This window comes from Hoplias malabaricus, chromosome 3 (genome assembly GCF_029633855.1).
Source record: "Hoplias malabaricus isolate fHopMal1 chromosome 3, fHopMal1.hap1, whole genome shotgun sequence".
Lineage (NCBI taxonomy): Eukaryota > Metazoa > Chordata > Actinopteri > Characiformes > Erythrinidae > Hoplias > Hoplias malabaricus.
The window spans coordinates 33,422,773-33,448,227 of record NC_089802.1 but is presented as its reverse complement, the minus strand read 5'-3'; the positions used below and the strand labels follow the sequence as shown (position 1 = coordinate 33,448,227).

At 37.1% G+C, this 25,455-nt stretch overlaps 1 protein-coding gene across 4 annotated transcripts; it reads left to right on the top strand.

Annotated features, from left to right (window-relative positions):
- Positions 1-6,213: 6,213 nt before the first annotated feature.
- On the top strand, positions 6,214-22,874 carry eef2k (eukaryotic elongation factor 2 kinase). 4 transcript variants are annotated; one of them, XR_010801893.1, is made up of 21 exons: positions 6,214-6,428; positions 8,181-8,472; positions 9,241-9,306; positions 10,980-11,080; positions 13,212-13,272; positions 13,612-13,649; positions 14,187-14,358; positions 14,463-14,612; positions 15,185-15,317; positions 15,495-15,622; positions 15,919-16,117; positions 16,524-16,579; positions 16,689-16,766; positions 16,912-16,968; positions 17,161-17,220; positions 18,092-18,226; positions 18,480-18,668; positions 18,781-18,905; positions 19,118-19,296; positions 19,984-20,147; positions 22,250-22,874. XR_010801893.1 is itself a non-coding variant. In XM_066664389.1 (20 exons), the coding sequence occupies exons 2-20, from the start codon at positions 8,230-8,232 to the stop codon at positions 20,091-20,093; spliced, it is 2,280 nt and encodes a 759-aa protein (XP_066520486.1). In that variant the 5' UTR covers positions 6,214-6,428; positions 8,181-8,229; the 3' UTR covers positions 20,094-22,874. The 4 variants fall into 4 exon arrangements, 3 of the variants coding, with proteins under 3 accessions (XP_066520486.1, XP_066520488.1, XP_066520487.1); XM_066664389.1 differs by having other exon boundaries at positions 19,984-22,874; XM_066664391.1 differs by lacking the exon at positions 9,241-9,306 and having other exon boundaries at positions 19,984-22,874.
- Positions 22,875-25,455: the final 2,581 nt, after the last annotated feature.

Genomic DNA, 25,455 nt, shown 5'->3' with positions numbered 1-25,455 from the left:
ATTTGTTGTTAGACATTTATTAAGCCAGCTGCCTTCAGGACTGTCAGTAGCCTTTTGAACAATGGCAAAGAAGAATCTGTACATGTATTTTTCAAATACTCTTATACCAGCAGGGCCATCACTTAAGATGGCCCTGTGCATATTCTGTTAAGAATGCGATACAGACCCATAGCTAAGGGCGTCAAGGGAGCAACAACCCCAGAAAGAAAAAATTATCTGGTCCAGATCCCATCCATATGTATCACATGAACCGGAACGGATCCCTAAAACGGATCCAATGGACTGGATCTGGTCTGGATCCAGATTCTGGACTTGGAACTGAGCTAGGCAGGACATGACCCAGATCTTCATTGTTCCTGTGCTCCTCCAGTCCAAATACGGTCCAGATTCGTGGTCAGCCACCTCATCTGGATCAGATCTGGTCCAGCTCTGGCCCAGATCTGCAGCCTGGCATTTCAGACCTGTTACTTGTCTGGATGGAACCACATTTTCTCTGGCTGTTGTATTCTTTTTAAATCATATTTAATTAAAATTTCTACTAAATCTACTTAACTTTACATTACAATGTGGAAATATTGAATGTTTCACTTTTTTTTTAATTTAGTCAAAAACAAATTAAAAAAGCTAGATTTTATTAGGTTTTCAAAGATTTATTGACTGGGTTATAATTGTTCTGTGTTTAAGTACACCAGTTTCTCAGTCCTAACCCTGCAGTACCCACGCTCAGCATGTTTTAGAGTTTTCATTGTTCATTGTAACTCAGAATTTGATTAGATTGTTTGCACCACACATCATGCTTGTCAGAGAAAACACTAAAATATGCATAGGAGGGACCTGATAACCACATAAATACCCAAACACTTCACTAAGATATTGCTGTGACTGGAGAATTGCACAATTTTGTAAAACATGAAACAATAATTATTTAATTATGATTACCTTCAGTGACAATGCCATTCAGCATAAAAAACGCTGATTTTAAACACTTTATTACATTACAGCATTAAATGTGTAAAATAAAAACCTAGATCATTTGATGGGTGGTCTTGACATCTGGTTGCGTATTCAGGCATGACATGGCTTCAGCAAAAATACCTATAAAAAAAATGTATATGATAAAATGACCCCAAATCTCCATGAAAATCAAGATTCTTTAATCTTTTATAGCATCAAAAACACCAATACAACACCCTAAGAAATAATTAGATCAATTAGGATACAGTTAACTGGTCAGTCACACTTACAACATTGCAAAGTCACAATTGCAACACTGCCACCTACATTTACATTTGCAAATGAATAATTTTAGATCTCCCTGCAAAAGCAGATATTCATGTAGTCTTGTTTTTCCAGAATCTCTAGGGAGAGTCTAGTATCTTTCACTGGACAAAGAACCACCTACTATTGCAGGAAAAGAAAACTGACTGACATGCAAAAGGTCTACAATCACAAGTCTACTTTTGTGGCATAAAGTGTTGAATAAGGCAGTCCTTATGATTCACGATGGATCCGTAGCAGAGCAAGTACAAAACGATACACAGAAGTGAATAAATGTGGATGTAAAGAGAGCCCTTCAGAATGCAACTGGCAGACTCCTGACAGTGAGGTTAGATCAAGCACTGAAAGTATCAGACTACTCCTGGGTGAAGCGTCTGTGGTGGAGACAATCATTGATGCAAAATGCATGTATAACATCTCTTGAATCATTATGATAGCTATAAAATAAATGGTAAAATGATTAAAAAAATAAGTTAAATTGCATTTATTTATAAAATGGATAATATTTATAACAGTTCTGTAGTTTTACTCTGGAAATATTAATTCTACAATTTGAATGTTTTTAGACAATTGTCATTTTATTTAATAACTCATTTTATTTAATAACAGGATAGATTGACATTCTGCATGCTACATCAGAATATATTTATTAGAAGTGTTTTAAAGTGTTTTTTTGTGTAATGTATCATTGTAATTAAAAACTCAAACATTCTCCTGCTCTTTCGCCATTTTATGTTAACAGTTGAATAAGTACAACCCCTGGCAAATATTATGGAATCACCAGTCTCTGAGGATGTTCTTTCATTTGTTAACTTTTGTAGAAAAAAAGCAGATCACAGACATGACAAAATACTAAAGGCATTTCAAATGCCAACTTTCTAGCTGTAAGAAACACTAAATGAAATCAGGAAAAATAATTGGGGTAGACAGTAACAGTTAGATTTTTAGAACAAGCACAGGGAATAAATTATGAAATCACTCAAATTCTGAGGAAAAACTTATGGAATCACCCTCCAAATTTTCATTACAAACACTAACACCTGCATCAGATTAAAGCTGCTCGTTAGTATGCAGGTAAAAAGGAGTGATCACACATTGGAGAGCTGTTGCAACAAGTGGACTGACATGAATCATGGCTCCAACACCAGAGATGTCAATTGAAACAAAGGAGAGGATTATCAAACTCCTTAAAGAGGGTAAATCATCACGCAGTGTTGCACAAGATGTTGGTTGTTCACAGTCAGCTGTGTCTAAAACCTGGACCAAGTACAAACAACATGGGAAGGTGGTTAAAGGCAAGCATACTGGTAGACCAAGGAAGACATCAAAGCGTCAAGACAGAAAACTTAAAGCAATATGCCTTGAAAACAGAAAATGTACAAGAAAACAAATGAGGAACAAATGGGAGTCAACGTCTGTGACCGAACTGTAAGAAACCGCCTAAAGGAAATTGGATTTATATACAGAAAAGCTAAAAGAAAGCCTTCACTAACACCTAAACAGAAAAAAACAAGGTTACAATGGGCAAAGGAAAGGCAATCGTGGACTGTGGATGACTGGATGAAAGTCATATTCAGTGATGAATCTTGAATCTGCATTGGGCAAGGTGATGATGCTGGAACTTTTGTTTGGTGCCGTTCCAATTAGCTTTATGCAGACGACTGTCTGAAGAAAACATGCAAATTTCCACAGTCATTGATGATATGGGGCTGTATGTCAGGTAAAGGCACTGGGGAGATGGCTGTCATTACATCTTCAATAAATGCACATGTTTACATTGACATTTTGGACACGTTTCTTATCCCATCTATCGAAAGGATGTTTGGGAATGATGAAATCATTTTTCAAGATGATAATGCATCTTGCCATAGAGCAAAATCTGTGAAAATATTCCTTGAAAAAAGACACATAAAGTCAATGTCATGGCCTGCAAACAGTCCGGCTCTCAATCCAATTGAAAATCTGTGGTGGAAGTTAAAGAAAATGGTCCATGACAAGGCTCCAACCTGCAAAGCTGATCTGGCAACAGCAATCAGAGAAAGCTGGAGCCAGATTGATGAAGAGTAGTGTTTGTCACTCATTAAGTCAATGCAGAATGCATTCTTTTTTTGCATTCCACATCTTGTTTGCCACAACCTTGAAGCTATCTGTCTGTTATTCAAAGCAAAGGTGTCTGAAAAGTAAATATACAGACGCAAAACACATTAAAGTTGGTAAAAGAACTCTCTCAGTACTGTTTTGACATTGTATACATTCCCAACACTTTACATCAGAAACCACTATTTAACTCCACTTTTCTGGTGTACAGTTAGAGACTATAGCCCATCTGTTGATATGTGATAGTCTGTGATCGCCAGAATCAGTTTCTGATCACACAGCTACAACAGTCCAGATGTTCTTGATTGGAGGAACACTCTAAACCCGGCAGTGACATTGATGTATGTAAAAACTTCAGGAAAACCAGTGTGACTGATACATGTCTAACAATACCATAATGAAAACGACCATCAACAAGACCATGAAAACCATTCTAAACACTAGCATAAAACACCTTCTTGAACACCAACATCATAATCAACACCATCAACACCACCATCTTGTAAGTGTCACTGCTGTGCTGAGAATGGAGAACACATGGTGGTTTCTTTCTACTGTTGGAGGGGACGAGTGATGACAAAATAGAGACAAAGTATCTACAATCTACATGTACGGACAATATTCATTGGACAATAAAACTGAAACACCTGTCATTTTAGTGTGGGAGGTTTCATGGCTAAATTGGACCAGCCTGGTGGTCAATCTTCATTAATTGTACATTGCACCAGTAAGAGCAGAGTGTGAAGGTTCAATTAGCAGAGGGTAAAAGCACAGTTTTGCTCAAAATATTGCAATGCACACAACATTATGGGTGACATACCAGAGTTCAAACGAGGACAAATTGTTGGTGCACATCTGTGACCAAGACAGCAAGTCTTTGTGATGTATCAAGAGCCACGGTATCCAGGGTAATGTCAGCATACCCCCAAGAAGGACGAAACACATCCAACAGGATTAACTGTGGACGCAAGAGGAAGTTGTCTGAAAGGGATGTTTGGGTGCTAACCCGGATTGTACCCAAAAAACATAAAACCACGGCTGCCCAAATCACAGCAGAATTAAATGTGCACCTCAACTCTCCTGTTCCCAACAGAACTGTCCGTCGGGAGCTCCACACGGCTGGGCTGCTATAGCCAAACCTTGGGTCACTTATGCCAATGCCAAATGTCAGTTTCAATGGTGCAAGGAGCGCAAATTTTGGGCTGTGGACAATGTGAAACATGTATTGTTCTCTGATGAGTCCACCTTTACTGTTTTCCCCACATCTGGGAGAGTTACAGTGTGGGGAAGCCCCAAAGAAGCATACCACCCAGACTGTTGCATGCCCAGAGTGAAGCATGGGGGTGGATCAGTGATGGTTTGATGGAATATCATGGCATTCCCTTGGCCCAATACTTGTGCTAAATGGGCACGTCACTGCCAAGGACTACCGAACCATTCTGGAGGACCACGTGCATCCAATGGTTCAAACATTGTATTCTGAAGGCGGTGCCGTGTATCAGGATGACAATGCACCAAGACTGGTGAAAGATTGGTTTGATGAACATGAAAGTGAAGTTGAACATCTCCCATGGCCTGCACAGTCATCAGATCTAAATATTATTGAGCCACTTTGGGGTGTTTTGGAGGAGTGAGTCAGGAAACATTTTCCTCCACCAGCATCACGTAGTGACCTGGCCACTATCCTGCAAGAAGAATGGCTTAAAAATCCCTCTGACCACTGTGCAGGACTTGTATATATCATTCCCAAGACAAATTGACGCTGTATTGGCCGCAAAAGGAGGCCCTACACCAGACTAATAAATCTAAAACTATAATAAGTCTAAAACCAGGTGTTTCAGTTTCATTGTCCAACCCCTGTACCTGCTGTAATGGCCACAGCACCTGTAGTGTATAGTGGCTAAGGAAGGTCTTACAGTTGCTCTCAACATTACCTGCAGAAAGAGAAATTGACATATTAACATAAGGCTAACACCTTCAAGTTTTGTTTAAACTGATACTTCCTACTGGTTTATTCAAGCAAAAATATTCAGTTCACAATAACTGAAGGTATTGACCGAAAGTTTCTAAAGATATCACTAGTTCAGGTATACTTTTAGCCTTCCCCATACGGGGGGCATATCGTGAGGAATATTTAATTTTATAAAGTTTTCTTGAAGTGTGGACTACACAAGTGATAGCATATACTCACTGTTTAAAACATTTAAGTTAGGACGTGTAAATTCGAATATTTATAATTCGTATCACTCGACCACACGTGGGGCGCATTGATACACATTGTGGACAAAAGCTGCCGACGTCAGCTTCTTTCTGCAGCAGAGAACTGTCTTTCTAATGTGTTTAAACTCATTGTAAACTTTAAAACAGGATGGGGCGCTCTAATGAGTATCTGGAGAATAAATACAATAAATACAAGAGTTTCCGGCTCTAACGTCGATGCATGTGATCTTCTCCCGCTGCTGTGTCTGTGGGCGTGCTGCGTTTCGCTACGTGCGCTCCGTGTACTCAAAGCATGGCGGTGGTGGACGGGCTGTACTTTAAACCAGAAAAAAATAAAAAAGCAACCGCACTCACTGAGACCTCTGCTGGGTTCATAGGGACATAAACATGACACTGGGCTCCATGCAGAAAACCGGACACAGGGGTCTATATGCACTATGCCTTAGAGCTCACATTTCACATGTTACATAAACACATCCGCACGAACATAAAAGAGGACCATTAATGGTGATTTCTTTGTACGTTAATCTCCAGATGATTTACCCCCATAGAGGGCGCAAACAGCGCTCTGTGCTGAAGTCATTGCCCCTCCTCCTCTCCTGTCCACTCCTCTTCTGTCCTTTCTGTCAAAAACAGGGAGCTTCTGGTGGAAGGGGGACACGTTGCAGGCTTCGCTGGGACGAGAGCTGCCGTTTCAGGGATAGTCAGACTGGAGCTGAAATTTCCCTCAGAAAAACCAGCTCAAGTCCAACTGTGCAGAACTAAGGAAGAAGAGAATAAACTTCACCTGTGAACGGCATGTCATCCCCACAATAAATTAGCCTCCACGGAAGGTAATGTTTACGTTTGATAGCTGGTGTTTTTTTTGTTGACATGCGGTGGTGTTATGTGGATTAACATTTTTTTGGAGTTTAATTGCACAGAGTCCGTGGAGTTCAGTATTAAAGGGTAGTGACAATAGCTGCAACAGTCAAACCTTACTCCATTTTCCTAGCTCTGCATCAACGTTTGAAGAGCTTTCCAGAACAAACGTGAACGTTAGCTTAGAGAGGTAGCGACGGTTAGTGATGTTATTTAACGTCAGTCCTAATATGGCCATACTCTTTTAATTGGGAAGAAGTCCAGCTAGATATTCAGTTTGTTACACTCGCTAAATTTAGCTAACTTTGTTGGAAAAAATATAAATGATTTGAATTGTAAGTAAAGCACTCTTTGGAACATAAAAGCTAGCTAACAGTTGTGCGCACATGTTTTGGACCCAACCTTACCATGTTGATATGATTTACTTGATTTTTAAGTGTAAATTAAGCTTAAATCAGACATTTTTTTCCCTGCACATTTTGCTTTAAAATACAGGTCACCTTTTATGGTTCATGTACACCCAATTTCTCAGCTAATGAAAAAAGAGTCCCCTGTAGCATATTAAAAGAAGGACTGACAAAAAAAATAAAATATAAAGAAAGATAAATAATTTAAAAATCACAGTTTTACCTTTTTAATATTCTACACTCATTTCCTGCCTGAATTCTGAGCTTCACTGAGAATATAAGTTGTGGTTTTAAAATCAAAGTACGTAGTACCTCTGTGGCTCTGCATACTTTGTTAGCCACTTTTCACACTGCTTTTCAATCATCAGGACCTCCAGAAGATCACCATCTGGTATTGTTACAGACATTGTGGTAGTTTGTTAGTGTGTTTTGCACTTGTCCGAGTGAATCAGGCTGCTGGAGTTTGTAAACAACTCACGATTGGAGTGAAAAGGACTTGGACCAGCAACCAGAAATTTCTAGCCAACTTTGTCCTGTGGGTAGCGTCTTTTGACCACTGATAAAGGACTGGAAGATGACCAACACAAACTGTGGAACAACAGATTATCTACACTCACTGTCAGTGCACATACAGTGTGGACCAACAAGGTGGGCGTGTCCAGAGCAGTGACCAGTGAACTGGCAAAGTCTTTTAACACTTGAGCAGCACTGCTGTGTCTGACTCACTCTTATCAGCACAACACGCATTTAAATGGCATCAGAACATCAGAGACAAAACATTGCTGAGAATATTAAACCACCTAAATAATCCTGTCCAATGTTAGTTCTGTGGGGGGCCTGACCATTGGAGTACACAGTTAAAGGGGGCTAACAAAGTGTGCTGTAGAACTGAAAATGAACTGAATGTAGAACTGAAAAATTGACAGTGAATCCTGACATTTAGAGTATATATGTTTAAAATTTAGTATGCAAAATGCTTTTGTCATGACACATGCATAGTAATTATAGGGAGTAGGGAGCCTTTTGTAGTTTATCCCTAGCTGTCATAACTTGTTCTCATTGTTTAGGCAGAACTGCTAAGCTAAAGGAACTTCTTGAGTTATTTAGATGCATGCCAGCCAAGCTTAGATGGGAGCTTAAATATGAAGGAGTTATGTAACGTTTCAAATTGAAAAACAAAAGCTCACATTGAAAAACAAAAGCTTCCATGCCAAGTAAATTTGAGCCTCGTTGTATTTAATTTTCTGTTTGGATCAAAAGCAAATCATAAGTGTTTATTTTGATATGCTACTAAGTCGTTTCATGCATCCCTTTCAGCACTCCACAGTTTTGCATCTAACAAGCTGTAACTCATTTCACCCCCACCATGGCTGACGACGAACTTATGTTTAATATGGAGGAGGTGGGCAGCCTCAAAAGGAGCTCCGGTGATAGGAATGTGCACTTTGGAAGGGAAAATTCAGTTGATGATGATGATGAGGACTTCTACATCTGCCCCATCACCGATGACCCTGTTAGGCCCACTAAGGAAATCTGCAATTATCTGAAAAATATTGCCAACCAGAGACAGCTCTCAAATTCACTTCCCAAAAACTCATTCACTTACAAGGTGAGTGACCGTGCTGTTGTTATTGCATGCTCCATATATTGGGGTTCATATTTAAATGTTTCATTCTCAACAGGTCCATAAAATTTCATTTTAAATTGCTTGCATTATAGAAAATAGATTTACTTTTCCTTCTTTTGAATAACATTGAGTGTAAACATTATTTGTTTCAAAACTGGTCACTCTCTGATCTATACAGTGGGTATGTATAGATGGATGCATGATGGATGAAACATGGTGCTATTGCCACTAAATGTTCAGAGAATCATTTATGTGATAGTTTAAAATATTTTAACCTTTATAATACACTAAATTACTAGTGTTGTTAGCAGAACACCACTGCAGATTGTTATGGTTTGGCTTGTACATGCTTTCTGCCATATATGGAAAAGAAACCCTGCAGGAAACATATGGTTAGAGGGTGATCAGTTGCTGTTTCACTAAACTTCTTTCATAGAACAGGAAGCAATGACACAGTATTGTTTCTGTGGCTACGTTTAGACAAGCATTCAAGTGTTATTGAAACTTAACAAATCAGATGCATGTTGTGGCATATGGTGTCCTGTCCTTTAAATCATTTTGGATATTGATGGGATGCTCCTTTAGCACTCTTGTGCTGTGAAGGCTGCATGCATGCCAAACCTTTTGCCTTCTCTTTGGTCCACAAATGTTATTTGAGCATTAAAGTCTGCTGTCCGAACACAGCCACTGTGAAGTTAACGTCTCTAACGGTTCATTGTATCTACCACTCCCCTTTCCTTATCTATTCAGAACAAAAACGAAACACAGGGAGAGGTGCGATCGGTCAGGTTTGGTTCTTTAACTGAGAAAGGTCGGGTATGTTCAAAATTTTACATTTTAAACTTCTTGACCACCCTTTGCTATTTCTCTTTTTCTTTTCCCTTTCCTATTTAATCCATTCTTGCTGTGGCTTCCTATAGTCTTGTTATGCATGCCTTCACAATAGGAATCCACCTTCCCCCGCTCTCTGTGACCTCGTGTTCCTGCTCTGTGTTTCAGCAGCTGGCTTTCTGCAGGAAAATGCAATATTGAAATGAAATGAGTTGAAATGAAATGTGTTGACAAATTTTTCTTAGTAATAAATGTATAATGATTAGCTGCTTGTAGATTAACAACAGGAGACCTGCATTAATTAAAATGTTAAGATTTGAACAAAGTCAATCAGACTTTAATGTGAAGTGCTTTGTTCTAGAGAGGTTCTAGTAAGTGTTGTTCTCACAGTGATTGCAATAAGAAGAATCAAGTCAGTAAACATGCAGGTTCTCTTGTAGATATGAAATGTAAACAAAAGGACTGTATTTTCACTGTAGACATTGCTACCTTTGGTTCTTGTCACAACCACAGTGTATAATCTTCTAAATCCTTTTTGAAATGTTAGTGGAAATCCCCTTAAGATCAATAAGATCAAGGATTTGTAGCTTAGTAAGAGATGTTAAATGTCAGTGGCAACATTTTATCGGTTAATCTTGATCACATGGTTAAGTACCTTAAAAGGTATAAACATACGTTCACAAGTGATCTTGTGATTTCTGGATAGAGTTCTCTGTTTTTAGGAGATACATGTGTGTCTACACGTACTCGCTGTAGGGCCAAGACATTCCAAACTGCTAAATATAGGCTATTCCGCTACAGTATCTAAGGCATGCCTGCTATTTTATGATGTAGTGTTGCATACAAACGTCTAGCAGATTTTATTACCGGTGATGCTTGTACAAATCTACTTATATGATGCACCTTATAATGCGTCATGTATGCAACATAACACCAGTCACATGAGTCTTCCACTGTTGCACACTGTTTCTCTTACTGTCAAGCCAATGATTTATGCTTGTAATGGTGAGATCTTAAATGGGCCAGTCGGTAGTTCTCAGTATGTACAGTGCAGCAAGCTTCTGCCATTTCTTTTATATCCATATATATACAATGCGATGTATTTTATATTTAAAAATCTGGTTTGCTGAAAAAAAAAAGCTTATCTGCCAAGATGTATTTGGTGTGCACAGTTTGCTTTATTAATCTGCAGGGGAGCAACAACTCTACTATAAACATGTTATCCAAACATATTCTTTACGTTTTAGGTTTATTTGCCTCATAACTCCCATGTAAAATATATAAGGCAAACATCAATCTCAAAAAACGATCTTGGCAAATATGCTGCATTATATATTTCTTTGGACCATTGATTTAAGAAAACAAAACTAAAGTTTACTTTAGAGCTAGGATTGTGTTTAACTGTTTGGTCATTTTCAGGTTGATTTTAATTTTAACCATTGCATGGTCTTTGGGATTGTAATCTATTTCACTTGACACTTCCCATGCCCTTCCCTTTTTATCCAATTCTTGTCCCATTGTATTTGCTGTTTAAGCCTTTTCACTGGAAGGACATCCAACATCTGTATGGATATAATGATGTGGATTGTTTGGATGAGACATGGGGTTTCTGCAGGGAGTTTGAAAAAAAGTTTTCACTGTTTTTCTCTCTGCAATAGGCCACTTGGAAACATGCTATTGAAAAAGCAAAAGCAATGCCAGACCCCTGGGCTGAATTCCATTTGGAAGAGGTTGAGACTGAACCCTGCATTAGATACAGGTTTGTGGCTGAAGTTTTCTTTGCTTGCTAAGCATTACGTAACTTAAGAGGCTTTCCTGCTAACTATAAATGAAGTGCAACCAAAAGTCAAGAAAACGTTTGTAAGGAAAAAAGATGCTTATTCTATACTGAGGCAAAACATGAAGTCAAGGCATTCATCGGTGGACAGAACAGTCATGTTTTTTACTTGCTACAGTATAGAATGCATGTTGCACTTTTCCTTTGCTACATACCACCAGCAGCACTGGCCTCCATTTTAGGACCTAGCCAATATTGTATATTGAATATTTCTAAATATTCAATACATTGCTAAAACACTTGAAATAGGAATATATATTGATATTTGTCACTTTTAATGAATAAACAATTTATGCTACTAAGGGAAATATAGTCTTAAAGAAGTTAAAATATCATGCAGCATTTCAGGTTCTGATCTGCTCACACACTGCAACACACACTCACATGTCACCAATATGTCAGTGTCATTGCCATGCTGGGAAATTTCCACTGCCCAAATTATACTTGTTGAATGGCGGCAGTTGATGAATAGGTTGGAAAGGGCTAACACAATATACAGAGGCAACAATTTTGTGCTATCTGTATGATAAAGTGAATCTGATAAAATGGAAAACCAATGTAGGGATATAAAGGAGGTGGTGCTTAGGTGATAGCTGATCAGTGTATATCATCAAAAATATCTGCAAAAAATACCCAGTTAAATAAGATATTAATGGATTTTAAATTGTAATGAACATGTGGCTCATATGAATCTTATTATTATGTTTTTAATAAAGTCATGCACTTAGAGATTCAGAGTGTAAATAAATAGTCATATTAGCTATATCAAATGTTCCTTATTCCTGATAAGCATTAGTTTATTCATTCTGATATATATTATACACGTGAGTTAGGCGCTCTTATGTCCTTTTTTATGTGCTAAGTTTAAAAACAGCTGTAACTAAACTCCTGTCCAATCTTGATATACAACCAGTGAGCATGTGCCAGTGCCAATACATACGCAGTAGCAGGGGTGTGTGAGATCTTGATGGAATGCTCCACAAGGTACGAAGTGTTCTTGGTTGAGAAGCATGAGCGTGTGCTCACTTTTCTTGTGTAAATAAAGGCCATTTGCTGGCATGGCTTTGTCTATCAGGGTTTTTTTTTTATTTTCCCTGTTCTGAGTCCGTATCTTATGGAACGCTGCCTTTAAGAGCACAATTGCAGATTGTGTGATTCATTTTAAATCTAATCCCAGCTTGAAAGAATTTTGGCCAAACTAAGTCTATTAATAATTAATTTAAGACAACGGCTTGGGTAAAAACATGATTGTTACTGAAATAATTTGTTCAAAATTGGTATGAAATGGAGAGGAAAAAAAAGAAAAATTCAGATATAAACAAACATATCTTGGGTAGAGCTGAATTTCATGTCTTAGCTGTTAAAATGAATGCATTACTTGGAAAAGTGCAGGAACAAAGACAAGAAATAAGTACAAAGGGCCATGATTGCAGTTTTTTTCTGTATGATGAATAGGAGGATGTAAGCTGGCTTTTAGGGTCTTTGTTATTGCTGGACCATCCTGCAGGCCTGAGTCACTGGCTGACTGAATAATAACTATTTCCATCCGTCCATTCACCTATCTGTTCATTCATATCTAACTGAACAATGATGGGTACCATGCAGCAGTCAGTGTCTTTGCTGATCTTAACAGTGCTGCTGCTTTTCATCAGAGTCAGTTCCTTCTTCTTTTTTATGACTCTGTCACCACTAGCATTAGCTAACATCCCTCTAAATATTGCTTAGTAACAACGGGTTTACAGTGCACTCAGGTGTATATTCAGTGACTTATGTTGTACGTTAATCCTGTTATTGTGGTCACAGTTCTGTTTACATTTCCATCCGAAAAATAAAAATGCCCGATGTAATTAATGAAAATGAAATGATGCCCTAAACCGCAAATACTGGCCATTATTGAGCACAGGCAGTTGTACCTTCTTGCAAATGTAGCAGTGATGGTTAACAGCCAATATTTTTTGCACGTTTTGTAAATGCAAAAAGGGATTTAATAAATGTGCTTTATGTAAATGATGGGAGCGGTCAGTTTGACTAAACAAATTTGATCTTCCTCTAGGTACAATGCCATTACTGGCAAATGGGCACAGGACCAAGTGTATATTAAGATGTCCTCACAGGTATTCTGGCACTTTCACAATCATACATCTATGTTACATATACATATGTATATACATATGAAGCTATAGACAATTATTTCACTTTGAGGAACTTATGTGGTTATAGTCACTGCTTAAATTAAACTCACTTATTCATGTTCAGCTGCATTCGGTTGAATAAAAGCACTGTATTCATAGTTTTTGATAAGATCCTTCATATAAATTGCTGGCTTATTTTCCTGTACTTCCTGTTTGAAACATCAGAAATGTTAATCTAGAGATGCATATTGTGAAGATATTTTCATGATATGATATGCTGATTGTGTCTTTTAAGATAACTAAGCTTAATATCTTTTACAGCCCTTTGGGAAGGGAGCAATGAGAGAGTGCTACAGAACGTAAGTGGTGTAAAATTTCACTCTCGTGTGTATTCATGTTTTTCCCAAAACTGCATTCCACATGTTGCTGATCAGGTGATAACACTGCCCTTTGGGAGGTCTAGGTCACTTTTATTGTTAAAGTAGACCAAGTCGTCTTGGTCTACGTGAAGTGGCAACAGTCTGCAGTGTTTAAGAGCTCTAGGATATATATATATATATATATTTTTTTTTTGTTGTTGCATTTAATCATAAATTGACTTTTCAGAGTACCAAATTATAAATTGCTCTCGTCACTATTAGAAATGTGCTTTAATTTTTCACTTTGATACTAAAAAAATTCTATGTTAATATTTAATTAGTTGCCATTGTTTCATAACCCAGTTTTCATTCGTTCGCATTTGAAAAACTGCTCATCAGACAGAAGTGTAGTGACTTCTTTCAGGGTTTTTGGCTCATAGCTGGTGTTAAGATACTGTTAGAGTTCAGCTTCCTCATCTGTGGGTTTTTAAATGGCTAATCTGCAGATTATTGATAATACATGTCTTTCTTTTGCAGAAAGAAGTTGTCAAACTTCTCTCACAGCAGCAACTGGAAATCAGCCTCAAACTATGTGGCGAAGCGGTACATGGAGACTGTGGACCGAGACGTTTATTTTGAGGATGTCAGGTTACAGATGGAAGCTAAATTATGGGGAGAGGAGTTTAATCGCCACAGGCCTCCCAAACAGGTACTTCTTTCTTGTACTGAAAGTAGATGGTTGTCTTAGATCTGCTGAACATTTCTTTCCAGAAATGCAAATCTCTCTTGTGTTTGAACTCTTCTCGCTGACAGGTCGACATCATGCAGATGTGTGTTGTGGAAATGACTTCTCGTCCAGGGAAACCTCTTTACCACCTGGAGCACTACATTGAGGGGCAATACATTAAATACAACTCCAATTCTGGCTTTGTGCGGGATGATAACATACGACTCACACCCCAGGTATAGTTATTTAAAATGGACATTCAAAAACATCTCATTTTATACAGTTAGGATATGTCTTTCAGTCGTTCACTGAGTGAGTAGAATGGCCCTCCATCTTCCTCATCACTGAGTTTGATGCTAGCCAACATGGGTTTCTGTTAACTGATGCAACAGGATGTGCCTTTATTGTTGTTTTCCAAGCGTGTCCAGTAAGGTTGCATTAGCAGCGCTACACATGTCTCAGAGCACGTTTGCGCTCGCTATCACCCTCTCAGCTTGTTTGCACAATGTGATCAGTAGAGCTCATTGAGAAAGTGGAATTAACACTGAATGTTATTGAACGATGTAGAACACGCCAAGTAGTGCATTACAAAACACAGCAATACAATTTTTAATTAATTTAAAGAACAATATGTGGTATAATATTGGAACTAAGAACTTATAATAAGTCATTATTTGGTCTCCTGCACTTAGAGGAATTGTACAGGTTACATTCAGTCAGGTTGTGTGCTTGGAACTGAGTTAACTGTTGTATAAATATTTCTTAAGTACCCCAAGCTGACTTTGAAATGTGAATTCTGTGATCTAAGGCTTTCAGTCACTTCACGTTTGAGCGCTCTGGACACCAGCTTATAGTTGTGGATATACAGGGAGTTGGTGACCTCTACACAGACCCTCAGATCCATACAGAGAAGGGGACTGACTTTGGTGATGGCAACTTGGGTACTTATCTGCATCTTTTCCTAAAAAGATCTTGCATAACTTCCTGTTTTTTTTTTTTTTTTTGTGCATGCTCTGTTTCACAGAAATAGGTTTTGCACTCTCCTCTTTCTTTAGAACTTCTGAGTAAACATCCAGTTGGTATTCTCTGTTGTCTGAATAATCTTGTTTTTCTCTAAGGTGTACGTGGCATGGCTCTGTTTTTCCACTCTCACCTGTGTAACAAGATCTGCAAGAGTATGGGCCTCACTCCTTTTGACCTGGCTCCTGCAGAGAGCTCTCAGCTGGACTGTACCAACAAACTGCTGGTTAGTCTTGCATTGTTTAGTTTTGTACCAACAATTATATTAATTTCATGAAGACTAGGCGCAAAGAAATAGTCCATAATTGCCGACTGAGCTGAATAAGTGGTTACAGACATTGAATGAATTAATGCTGATTAAAAGAATTCATTCGGTTAAATTTCGTTCCAAATTATTAACATTTTTGAAAGCCATTGTTGAAATACACGTTTGATGCTACATTTTTGCCATGTTGTCCACACTTGGTTTTATATATCAAAATGAAGGGATCTGTTTTTTATTTTTGTTTTCTTGCTGAGCAGAAGTCTGCTAAGACCATGCTCCGGGGCTGTGAAGAGCAGTGTGGCTCTCCTAGGGTGCGAACTACCTCGCTCAGCCGCATGCCCCCTCTCCTGTCGCGCCTTTCAGAGACCTCTTCAGCTGATGACAACATCAGTGATGTAGACTCCATTCCCTGCTCACCTCTGAGCCTGGGCGCCTCCGTGGACCGTTCACCCAAGTGTAAAGACTCACAATGATTAATTTCAGTAGTACTACCATCAAGGGTACCTTGAGAACTGGTTTTAGAACCACTACTTTAGAGAACCCTTTTTGTAAAGGAATGTGACCTTGAATGAACTTTTCTAACAGTTTAAAGGACTTCTACTTTGTGTAAAGATTGAACCACTTCTCTAAAGATCCATCCACTGAAAATGACTTTAAGAAACAAAGAAACAAAAAAGTGATTATTCTATGGTATAGTTTCCCTAGCTGTCAATCTGGGAATGCTGTTTCACTTACTCTAACATACTTTATATAATTTAAATTTACAATTTAATATTTAGAAGTTTCCCAGTTTGGATAAATGCCTAATTTTAATGTATCTTGTTTGTTTTCTTTCTCTAAACATGTTTTTGTTTATTTACAGGTTGGTCATTCATGAATGAAATGAACGATACAGACAGAAGCAGCACGGATCAACATGTAAGGGAATATGTAGTAAAGTTGTTTGTTGTGATTAACATATTAGTAAAAGTTTACTATAATGTTATGAGGCATTGCAGCTGTAGCTGAAATTATTATTCATTCCCAGTCTTCAGAGAATGGAGGAGACAGCGGTTACCCCAGTGAAAGACGTAGTGAGGGAGACCTTGCTGAACACAATGAAAGGGTATTTACAAAAAACAATTAGATGTATATGTATGTGATTTTTGTTTTTAGCTAGGCTTTGTGGTCTTTTAATTGAATAAATCCATTTTATTTTTAATCAGATCTCTATATAATTATGTTTGTGACATTGATATATCCCCATGTAGGCTCGGCCGTCTTACAACAGACATTACTCTGAATCAGATGAAGACAGTGTTCGTCGGGTAAATATGGCTTTACTACATTTACCCATAACCCATTCATAACCATAATCACTTGACCCAACATACTGCCATTTACTTGTTTCTCATCTCTTTCTCATGCTGGTCATAGGTGTTTCTGTCTTAACTGATAACTGCATTACCAATAATTTCTAATTTTCATCAGTCTCAACCTCCTCTCACCTTCCTCAGCAGAAAGCCATGGTTAATGCCAGCAGGTTCTCAGTTACTGTAAACACTCCAGATTCTCCCACGGTGATTTCCTGCATGCACACTCCTATCATTTTTCTGCTACTATCTGCTATATATTCTGTTGGCGAATCAGTACTAAAAAGTTGGGTCCTCGTGATTGTTCCTCACCATTGCTTCCTTGCATGTTGGTAGAATGACGTGCTTCTTTCCAAAGATACTGCATAAAGACAGCTATCTTTTTGTTTGCTTTTTAGATTGATTGTGGAGGGATTATTTATAGTATTTGTGTGTTTTACTGCATGAAAATCTAGCCTTTTCTTATCTCTAGCTTTCTGAATTAATATATGACCATGTGACAAGTCCATCCGGGTCAAGGCACCAATATGTATAAACCCAATTCCGGCGGAATTAGAGTCGTGTTCACCAAAGATGTGTTAGAGATTTTGTGCAAAAGAAAAACACAACTTCAATCAGGATTATTGTTACATAATTTTCATCCATGCAGTTTAACTGACACATGACAAGAGCCCAGCAGCTGGGTTTAAACATAGTAGACAAGTAAATATACACACCAAATTAGGCACATGTCAAGAGGGGTCAAAGAGCAACATGTAAGAAGAATACACACAAAGATGCATACCTTACCATACATAAGCATATTGCTCTTCGTAACTTAGGTTCAGATCCATTTCATTTCTGTCTTTGAGAACTACCAGCTGCAGCTTCTTTTTAAACTATTGACAACACTGCATGTTCGAGTGCTGCATTATATTTGTAAGGCATTCAGGTTCAGTGCATTGTACAGCTTTGTGCCTTGACAGTATGGCCATCTTCAGCACTGCTACGAAACTCTGTTTATTGTAGATACATGAATACATACCTCTTTTTTTTTTTTTACAAGTTCAGTACAATATATTTGTGTTTTATCCTTCAGCTGACGGAGGAAAAATGGAGCTTCTTCCATTCCTCCCGGTCCCATGTTCACAGACCCTCCTGCGTGGCTGTAGAGGTGGAGAGACTAAACTCTCTGTTAATTGAAAAAAAGATTGGCAAATCCATTTTGGGAAAGGTACATTACTTGCCTCTTTCTTTTGACTGTCAAAATGAATCTTTGGTTAAAACATTCAGCTGGTTACTCTATGATTGTAATTTGCCCAAATACATTATTTATTTATTTATTTTTTACATTATTTGAATCCTTTGACTGCACAAGACAAAATATATTTGTTCCACATTCAGTGTAATTGGAATTACACCTTCAATTAAAGTGTTATGTTTTTTTTTTTTTCCTCTTCCCCCACTCTTTGCTTATGCATGATCAGGTTCATCTAGCCATGGTCCGGTACCATGAGGCATGTCGATTCTGTGAGAAAGATGCACCATGGGACCAGAATTCAGCTATGTATCATTTGGAAAGGGCGGCCATGTGTGGCGAGTTAGAAGCTATCGTAGCTCTTGGCCAGTGCTACCTGCAGCTGCCCCATCACATTCTATCAGAGATCGAACTGGAGGTACTTTCTTACTCTTTCTTCCCCATCAGAGCTAATTTATTTTTCTCTAACATCCATCACTATACTGTTCTCTGTGGTACTTACTGAAATGCTCCCCCATCTTTGGCAACAGGACAGTGAGGAGAACAAGAAGAAGGGCTTCCAATTGTTAATTCAGGCTGCTGAGGCAGGAGACAGACCCAGTATGATGTTAGTGGCCAGAGCCTTTGACACAGGATGCAGTCTCCCTCCTGACAGGTGTGAAAGAACTGGATTGCTTCTTTGAAATATAAAGAATTACAGATAAGCAGTGATCTCTACGTTATTTCACATGTACTGTACATTATAATAGGCATGTCTTAAATTTGGAATAGTATATAAGTTGTTTAGGGCCTGTATAACAACAATTTTCGATTTACTTGCGTCCTCATTGTACAATAATTATTCTTTAATGTGTTGTCAATGTTTAGAACTCAGGACTGGGAGGAAGCAGTGCACTGGTACGACTGTGTTCTGAATATGACGGACTATGACGAGGGTGGAGAATTTGACGGCATGCAAGATGAGCCGCGATACCTTCTTCTGGCCCGTGAGGCTGAGATGTATCAGGCGGGAGGATTCAACTTGGAGGCAGACCCTCAGAGAGCAGGTAAGCAGAATTCAGCTGATGAGTCAGCAGCATGTCTTTGTGTTAATTGCAGTGAGCCTACCCTCTAAGGCAACAATCGGATCCAAACAATGCTAATGAAACAGGATGAGAAAAACATTCTCTCTAATTGTCCAAAGTGTCCCAAGAGTCATGACAATATAATAACGCATGCTTTACTATAGATCTCTTAAACCCTACAATACTTCAAATACAGAGAACCATATCTATGTATTTGCTAATTGACTGCTTTTGGTGACAGTGACTGATCACAGTCTGTCCTTCACTGGATTTGTCAGTCACCACAGTTTTCCCTTGTAGATCTAAACCTACAAAAATGAATTAGTGATCTTTTCGTCTTGCAATCTTTATGCAAAATCAAGGTCAACTGCATATACTCAGTATTGTTATACATGTGTTCAACTGCTCCCAGACAGCATTTATGTCTGATTTTTGTAATTTTCTTTCTGTGAGTTGAACCTGTTGTTTTGACACTGTATTTTTCCAGTTTTCACAGTACTTTCAGCTAAAACTTATCCGATTTATATATTGTGCATTTTTATCCAGTATTCTTCCATGTTGTGATTACTAAATTTTTACCACCTTGTTTTTTAAAAATATATTTATTTTCTTGTCATGACAGAAGTACATTTTTGCCAGTAGGCTTCATTGTTATTCTTTCTATTGTAGGTGATCTGTTCACTGAAGCAGCAGATGCTGCAATGGAGGCAATGAAGGGGAGACTGGCTAATCAATACTACATGAAGGCTGAGGAGGCCTGGTCTGCAATGGAAGAGTGAAAGAGCTGGTTTGATCTCCCAAGACTGTTAAAAATTTCTATTTAACTATTTGGGGTATGTTTACATGGTCTTTTACAACACCTTTCGATATGCTGTGATGTCCTTTTTATATGTAGCTGCTGTAAATCAGCTGCACACAAATGCTTTTGTTGATAATAGGAATGTGTGTGTTATAGTTTAGTTAGAAGTCCACACCACTGCAAGCAAAAACGGAAGCAAAATATATCTCCACCAAAAGCACTTAAAAGATCAGCACTGTGATGGCAGGGGCATTGTTCACTCTGATGCTTGTTTCATTGTGTCAAGGTCCCAAAAAAAAAAAAAGATTTTTTTTTTCCTATGGTGAAAATGAATTAGTGTACTGTAATATCAGATTTAATTTAGGAATATAGCACAGTTTTACTGTATTTGTCTGTTACAAATGTTTGAGAAAATTCTTTGACATAAGAATTTGACATTTCCCTGAATTTTTAACTTGTTTTAGTATAGCTGCATGCTTTACTAATTTACCTAATGTTAATCTGAAGATTCTCCACAAGTAGGAGCTAGTAGTAAGTTGTGTTTTGTCTGCAACGCTAAAATGTTCAAATTGAATATATATGAATCAGAAATGTGTAACTATTCAAAATATGCCTTTTTCTTTGAACTACGTCTTGACTGAGTAGCTAAGTAAATAGCTAAGGAGTAGATAAGATGTCTACAATGTTACAAATTAGCTTTAACTGTTAAACTACAGAAATTAAAGAATATTTTACGTTGATAATTTTACAGTATGTTTTAGGCTAGAGCTGCAATAAGCAGTGTAAAGCTAAGTGTAAAAAAATGGTAAAATGGGAGTCTGGAAACCTGGTGCTAAGTATGATATTGAGGATATTTCACAAGCAGCACTTTTTACCTACCGAGATAATTAAACTAGTGTCAGAGGTGCCCAGTAATACAATAGGCAGGAAATACTGCTTTTGGACTATCATCCCTTGGTGGCATTCTTTATCTTGCTCCGTCAGACTGTACTTATTGATATATAACTGCCTGATAATTATTATATTATATTGATTATATTATGTTGGTAAAATAATTGTGTCTGACAAAAACAAAGATTGATACCAAAGCACTAAAGAAATAATGAATTAAATCAACTGGCAGTTCTATCTTTGATTGCTTTCGTTCAGTCACGATTTAACGTTAAATATTTTGCCCGGTTTTGCTTGACAGAGGTGTGACTTCTGACTTTTTGTTCATGAAAGCAGATGGTTGTACAAAAAATAATTAAAAAGAGAACTAAGGGGTGATTTTGATGTATGTGTAGAGTATAAATGTTTAAAGAACTGCAGTGCTGTGATGCAGAGAACCAAATCCACAGCATTGACCTCACGTAAAGGGGAATTCCACTGATTCCTTCAGCATAATTCAATGACTCAGGTGTCACTGAGAGGGATTTGATGTGATGGACTCAATTCTAAACAAACTGTGGTGATGAGAAACATACTTGAACAGTTTAATGCTTCTAAACTTGCCTATAAGACTTGAGGTAACGCTTTAGCCTTAATATTTTATGCTTTAGCCTTAATCTCATGCAGGGTAGGATAAGGCAAAATTTCACATTTGTTACTACATCATCATGGTGCGTTACACACAAAAACACTCTCATTTTGTTCACAACTCGGCCATTGAATTATGGATTTTTTTAAAGAATAAATGAAGTTCCCTTTCTTGCAATATAACATGAGAAGGAATGGGTTACAACAAATATTTTACGATGTCTTTTGCTTTTATAGAGCAGTATTGCATATAAGAAAAAACAGAGATAAAGTAACAAAGAAGAGTGGCTGTAAAATTGTTTCTAAGATATGTTTTTAATGTTGGCATTTTCTAAAGCCAGAAAAGTAATATGATTTTCATCCTTTCAGATTGTGTGGTGGGGATTGTTGTTTTATAAAATAACTTGTTTTGCTATAATGCCTAAAGCAGCTTTCACTTTTTAAGGTATCTCAAGCAGTTCAAGGACCATGACAATGGCATTAACCCACATAATTATGTGCAATGAAACAAATTTACAGGTTTACTTTAGAACAAAGCACCTAGTTGGGAGAATGGAAGGATATGTTTAACTTGCCTTTAAACACCTCATTTTACTTTCTGTCAATATGGTGCTGTAGCTCTAAGCTGAAGAATCTCTTGTGGTGATTTTTAAAAGCCATTTTCATACCTACTAATGGTGAGTACTTTTACACATAACTAAATATACATGGCATTTTGGAACAATATTTGGCTCAGTAGCACCTTTGTCTCTGAGTTGTTAGAAGCTTTAGATCTATAAGCTGTTTTATTTAAAATAGGAAAATCCTTGCATCCTTGCATAATTTGCACTATCCTCATAGCCAGTAGCAATAGGTTTACATTTATAAACATTTTACTTCTCAAACCTTAAACTCCCTGCTGGATATGCAAGAAAATGTTTGGAAACTAGCATCCTTTTTATTTTTATTTTTATCATTTCATTTTGCCAAATAAACCATCTATTAAAATTACATGGTTGCTCTGTTCATTGAATATGATTATTGCTTTTTGAAACTGATGAACTGATATTTTCTTACACCAACAATGGTGTAGTTCATTTTGCATGTGGGGAAAAAAGATTTAAAAAATGGCATGAACAAAAAAGTTTGAATTAATATGCTGCTGTACACATTTCCTTCTATTTACTGTATAAAATAAAATGAATGTAATTTTAATTAAATGCTCTCTGCAGTTATTTTACAATTTTTGAAATAAAGAGTTACTGAAGCCTCTATTGTGTGTCCATTACTAGTGCATACACTGTATTTGTACTCCGGTAAAGTTGGTTTCATATTCGCATATTCAGATTTCTTTCTTCAATAGCTCTCAAACGGTGCATGCAAATGACTTAATACTTGCAAAGTATTGTTTTTGGGATGCGAGACAAGCAACTACAACTCAGTTTATGTCAGAAATGTTTGCCATTTAAAAAACACGAAATATATTGTTTTCTATGGGCCATCTCCGCGAGAGCTAAGGGACCGTTTACAAACTACACTACACAGTAAAAACGAAGGTGACGAACCTCACACATGATGTATACTACATCTCCTACCTTGATAAATTTAACCATTACTGGCCCGTGGTGATACATTTTTCATTACAAATTTCAATAGATTTTGAACCTTTGATGATATTGTTTTTAAACAAATTGTATGTGATCAAGTGCCACCCACATGACATACTACACCTGTTATTTTGGTAAATTTAACTATTTCTGGCCCGTGGTGATACATTTTTCATTACAAATTTCAATAAATTTTGAACCTTTGATGACATTGTTTCAAAACAAGTTTTATTTGATAAAGTGCCACCCACATGATGTACTACACCTGTTATTTTGGTAAATTTAACTATTTCTGGCCCGTGGTGATACATTTTTCATTACAAATTTCAATAGATTTTGAACCATTGATGATATTGTTTCAAAACAAGTTGTATTTGATCAAGTGCCACCCACATGACATACTACACCTCTTATTTTGGTCAATTTAACAATTAATGGCCCATGATGATGCATTTTTGAGAATACATTTCAATAGCTTTTGAATGTTTATTGAAATTGCTCAGAAAGAACATGTAGCTGTTTGAATGAAGTAATGGTGGGGTAGGCAATAATTTGAGCAGCTTTTTTAACAGGTTTTAAAATATTTTTATTGACCAACTGTCAATATTTTGCAGAATGTAAGTATATACACACAAAACAACAGCAATAGTTATAATCCAAAAAAATTACTTTCAATGTAAAAATTAAGTTGTCTGACTCATGAGAGACATAACTTTTGCCAGAGGTGTACATACAGTAGGTGTATGCAAAATGTTGGTGTTTCCACAGGATTCATTTAAAGAAAGCTGGAGCAGACATTCCCAGAAACAGAGACTACCTTATGTAATGCATAACATGAGATGTGTTGCTACTTGTCTTGGACAATGTCCTAGATCCACAATGGCCCTTTACAGACAAACAGTCTCTGTTTCTGGGAATGTCTGCTCCAGCTTTCTTTAAATGAATCCTGTGGAAACACCAACATTTTGCATACACCTACTGTATGTACACCTCTGGCAAAAGTTATGTCTCTCATGAGTCAGACAACTTAATTTTTACATTGAAAGTAATTTTTTTGGATTATAACTATTGCTGTTGTTTTGTGTGTATATACTTACATTCTGCAAAATATTGACAGTTGGTCAATAAAAATATTTTAAAACCTGTTAAAAAAAGCTGCTCAAATTATTGCCTACCCCACCATTACTTCATTCAAACAGCTACATGTTCTTTCTGAGCAATTTCAATAAACATTCAAAAGCTATTGAAATGTATTCTCAAAAATGCATCATCATGGGCCATTAATTGTTAAATTGACCAAAATAAGAGGTGTAGTATGTCATGTGGGTGGCACTTGTTCAAATAAAGCTTGTTTAGAAACAATATCATAAAAGGTTAAAAAGCTATTGAAATTTATTTTCAAAAACCCATCACCACTGCCCAGCAATGGTTAAATTGACCAAAATAAAAGGTGTAGTATGTCATGTGGGTTGCACTTTATCAAATACAACTTGTTTTGAAACAATTTCATAAAAGGTTCAAAAGCTATTGAAATTTGTAATGAAAAATGTATCACCACGGGCCAGAAATAGTTAAATTTGCCAAAATAAGAGGTGTAGTACGTCATGTGGGTGGCACTTGATCAAATACAACTTGTTTTGAAACAATATCATCAAAGGTTCAAAATCTATTGAAATTTGTAATGAAAAATGTATCACCACGGGCCAGAAATAGTTAAACTTACCAAAATAACAGGTGTAGTACGTCATGTGGGTGGCACTTGATCAAATTCAACTTGTTTTGAAACAATATCATCAAAGGTTCAAAATCTATTGAAATTTGTAATGAAAAATGTATCACCACGGGCCAGAAATAGTTAAATTTACCAAAATAACAGGTGTAGTACGTCATGTGGGTGGCACTTGATCAAATACAACTTGTTTTGAAACAATATCATCAAAGGTTCAAAAGCTATTGAAATTTATAATGAAAAATGTATCACCACGGGCCAGTAAGGGTTAAATTTACCAAAATAACAGGTGTAGTACGTCATGTGGGTGGCACTTGATCAAATAAAACTTGTTTTGAAACAATATCATCAAAGGTTCAAAATCTATTGAAATTTGTAATGAAAAATGTATCACCACGGGCCAGAAATAGTTAAATTTACCAAAATAACAGGTGTAGTACGTCATGTGGGTGGCACTTTATCAAATACAACTTGTTTTGAAACAATATCATCAAAGGTTCAAAAGCTAT

Coding starts and splice junctions, on each gene's coding strand:
- eef2k (XM_066664389.1), top strand. CDS start 8,230: ATGGCTGACGACGAACTTATGTTTAATATGGAGGAGGTGGGCAGCCTC. Junction 8,473..9,240: donor AAAACTCATTCACTTACAAG/GTGAGTGACCGT, acceptor TTATCTATTCAG/AACAAAAACGAAACACAGGG. Junction 16,767..16,911: donor TTGCTGAACACAATGAAAGG/GTATTTACAAAA, acceptor ATCCCCATGTAG/GCTCGGCCGTCTTACAACAG.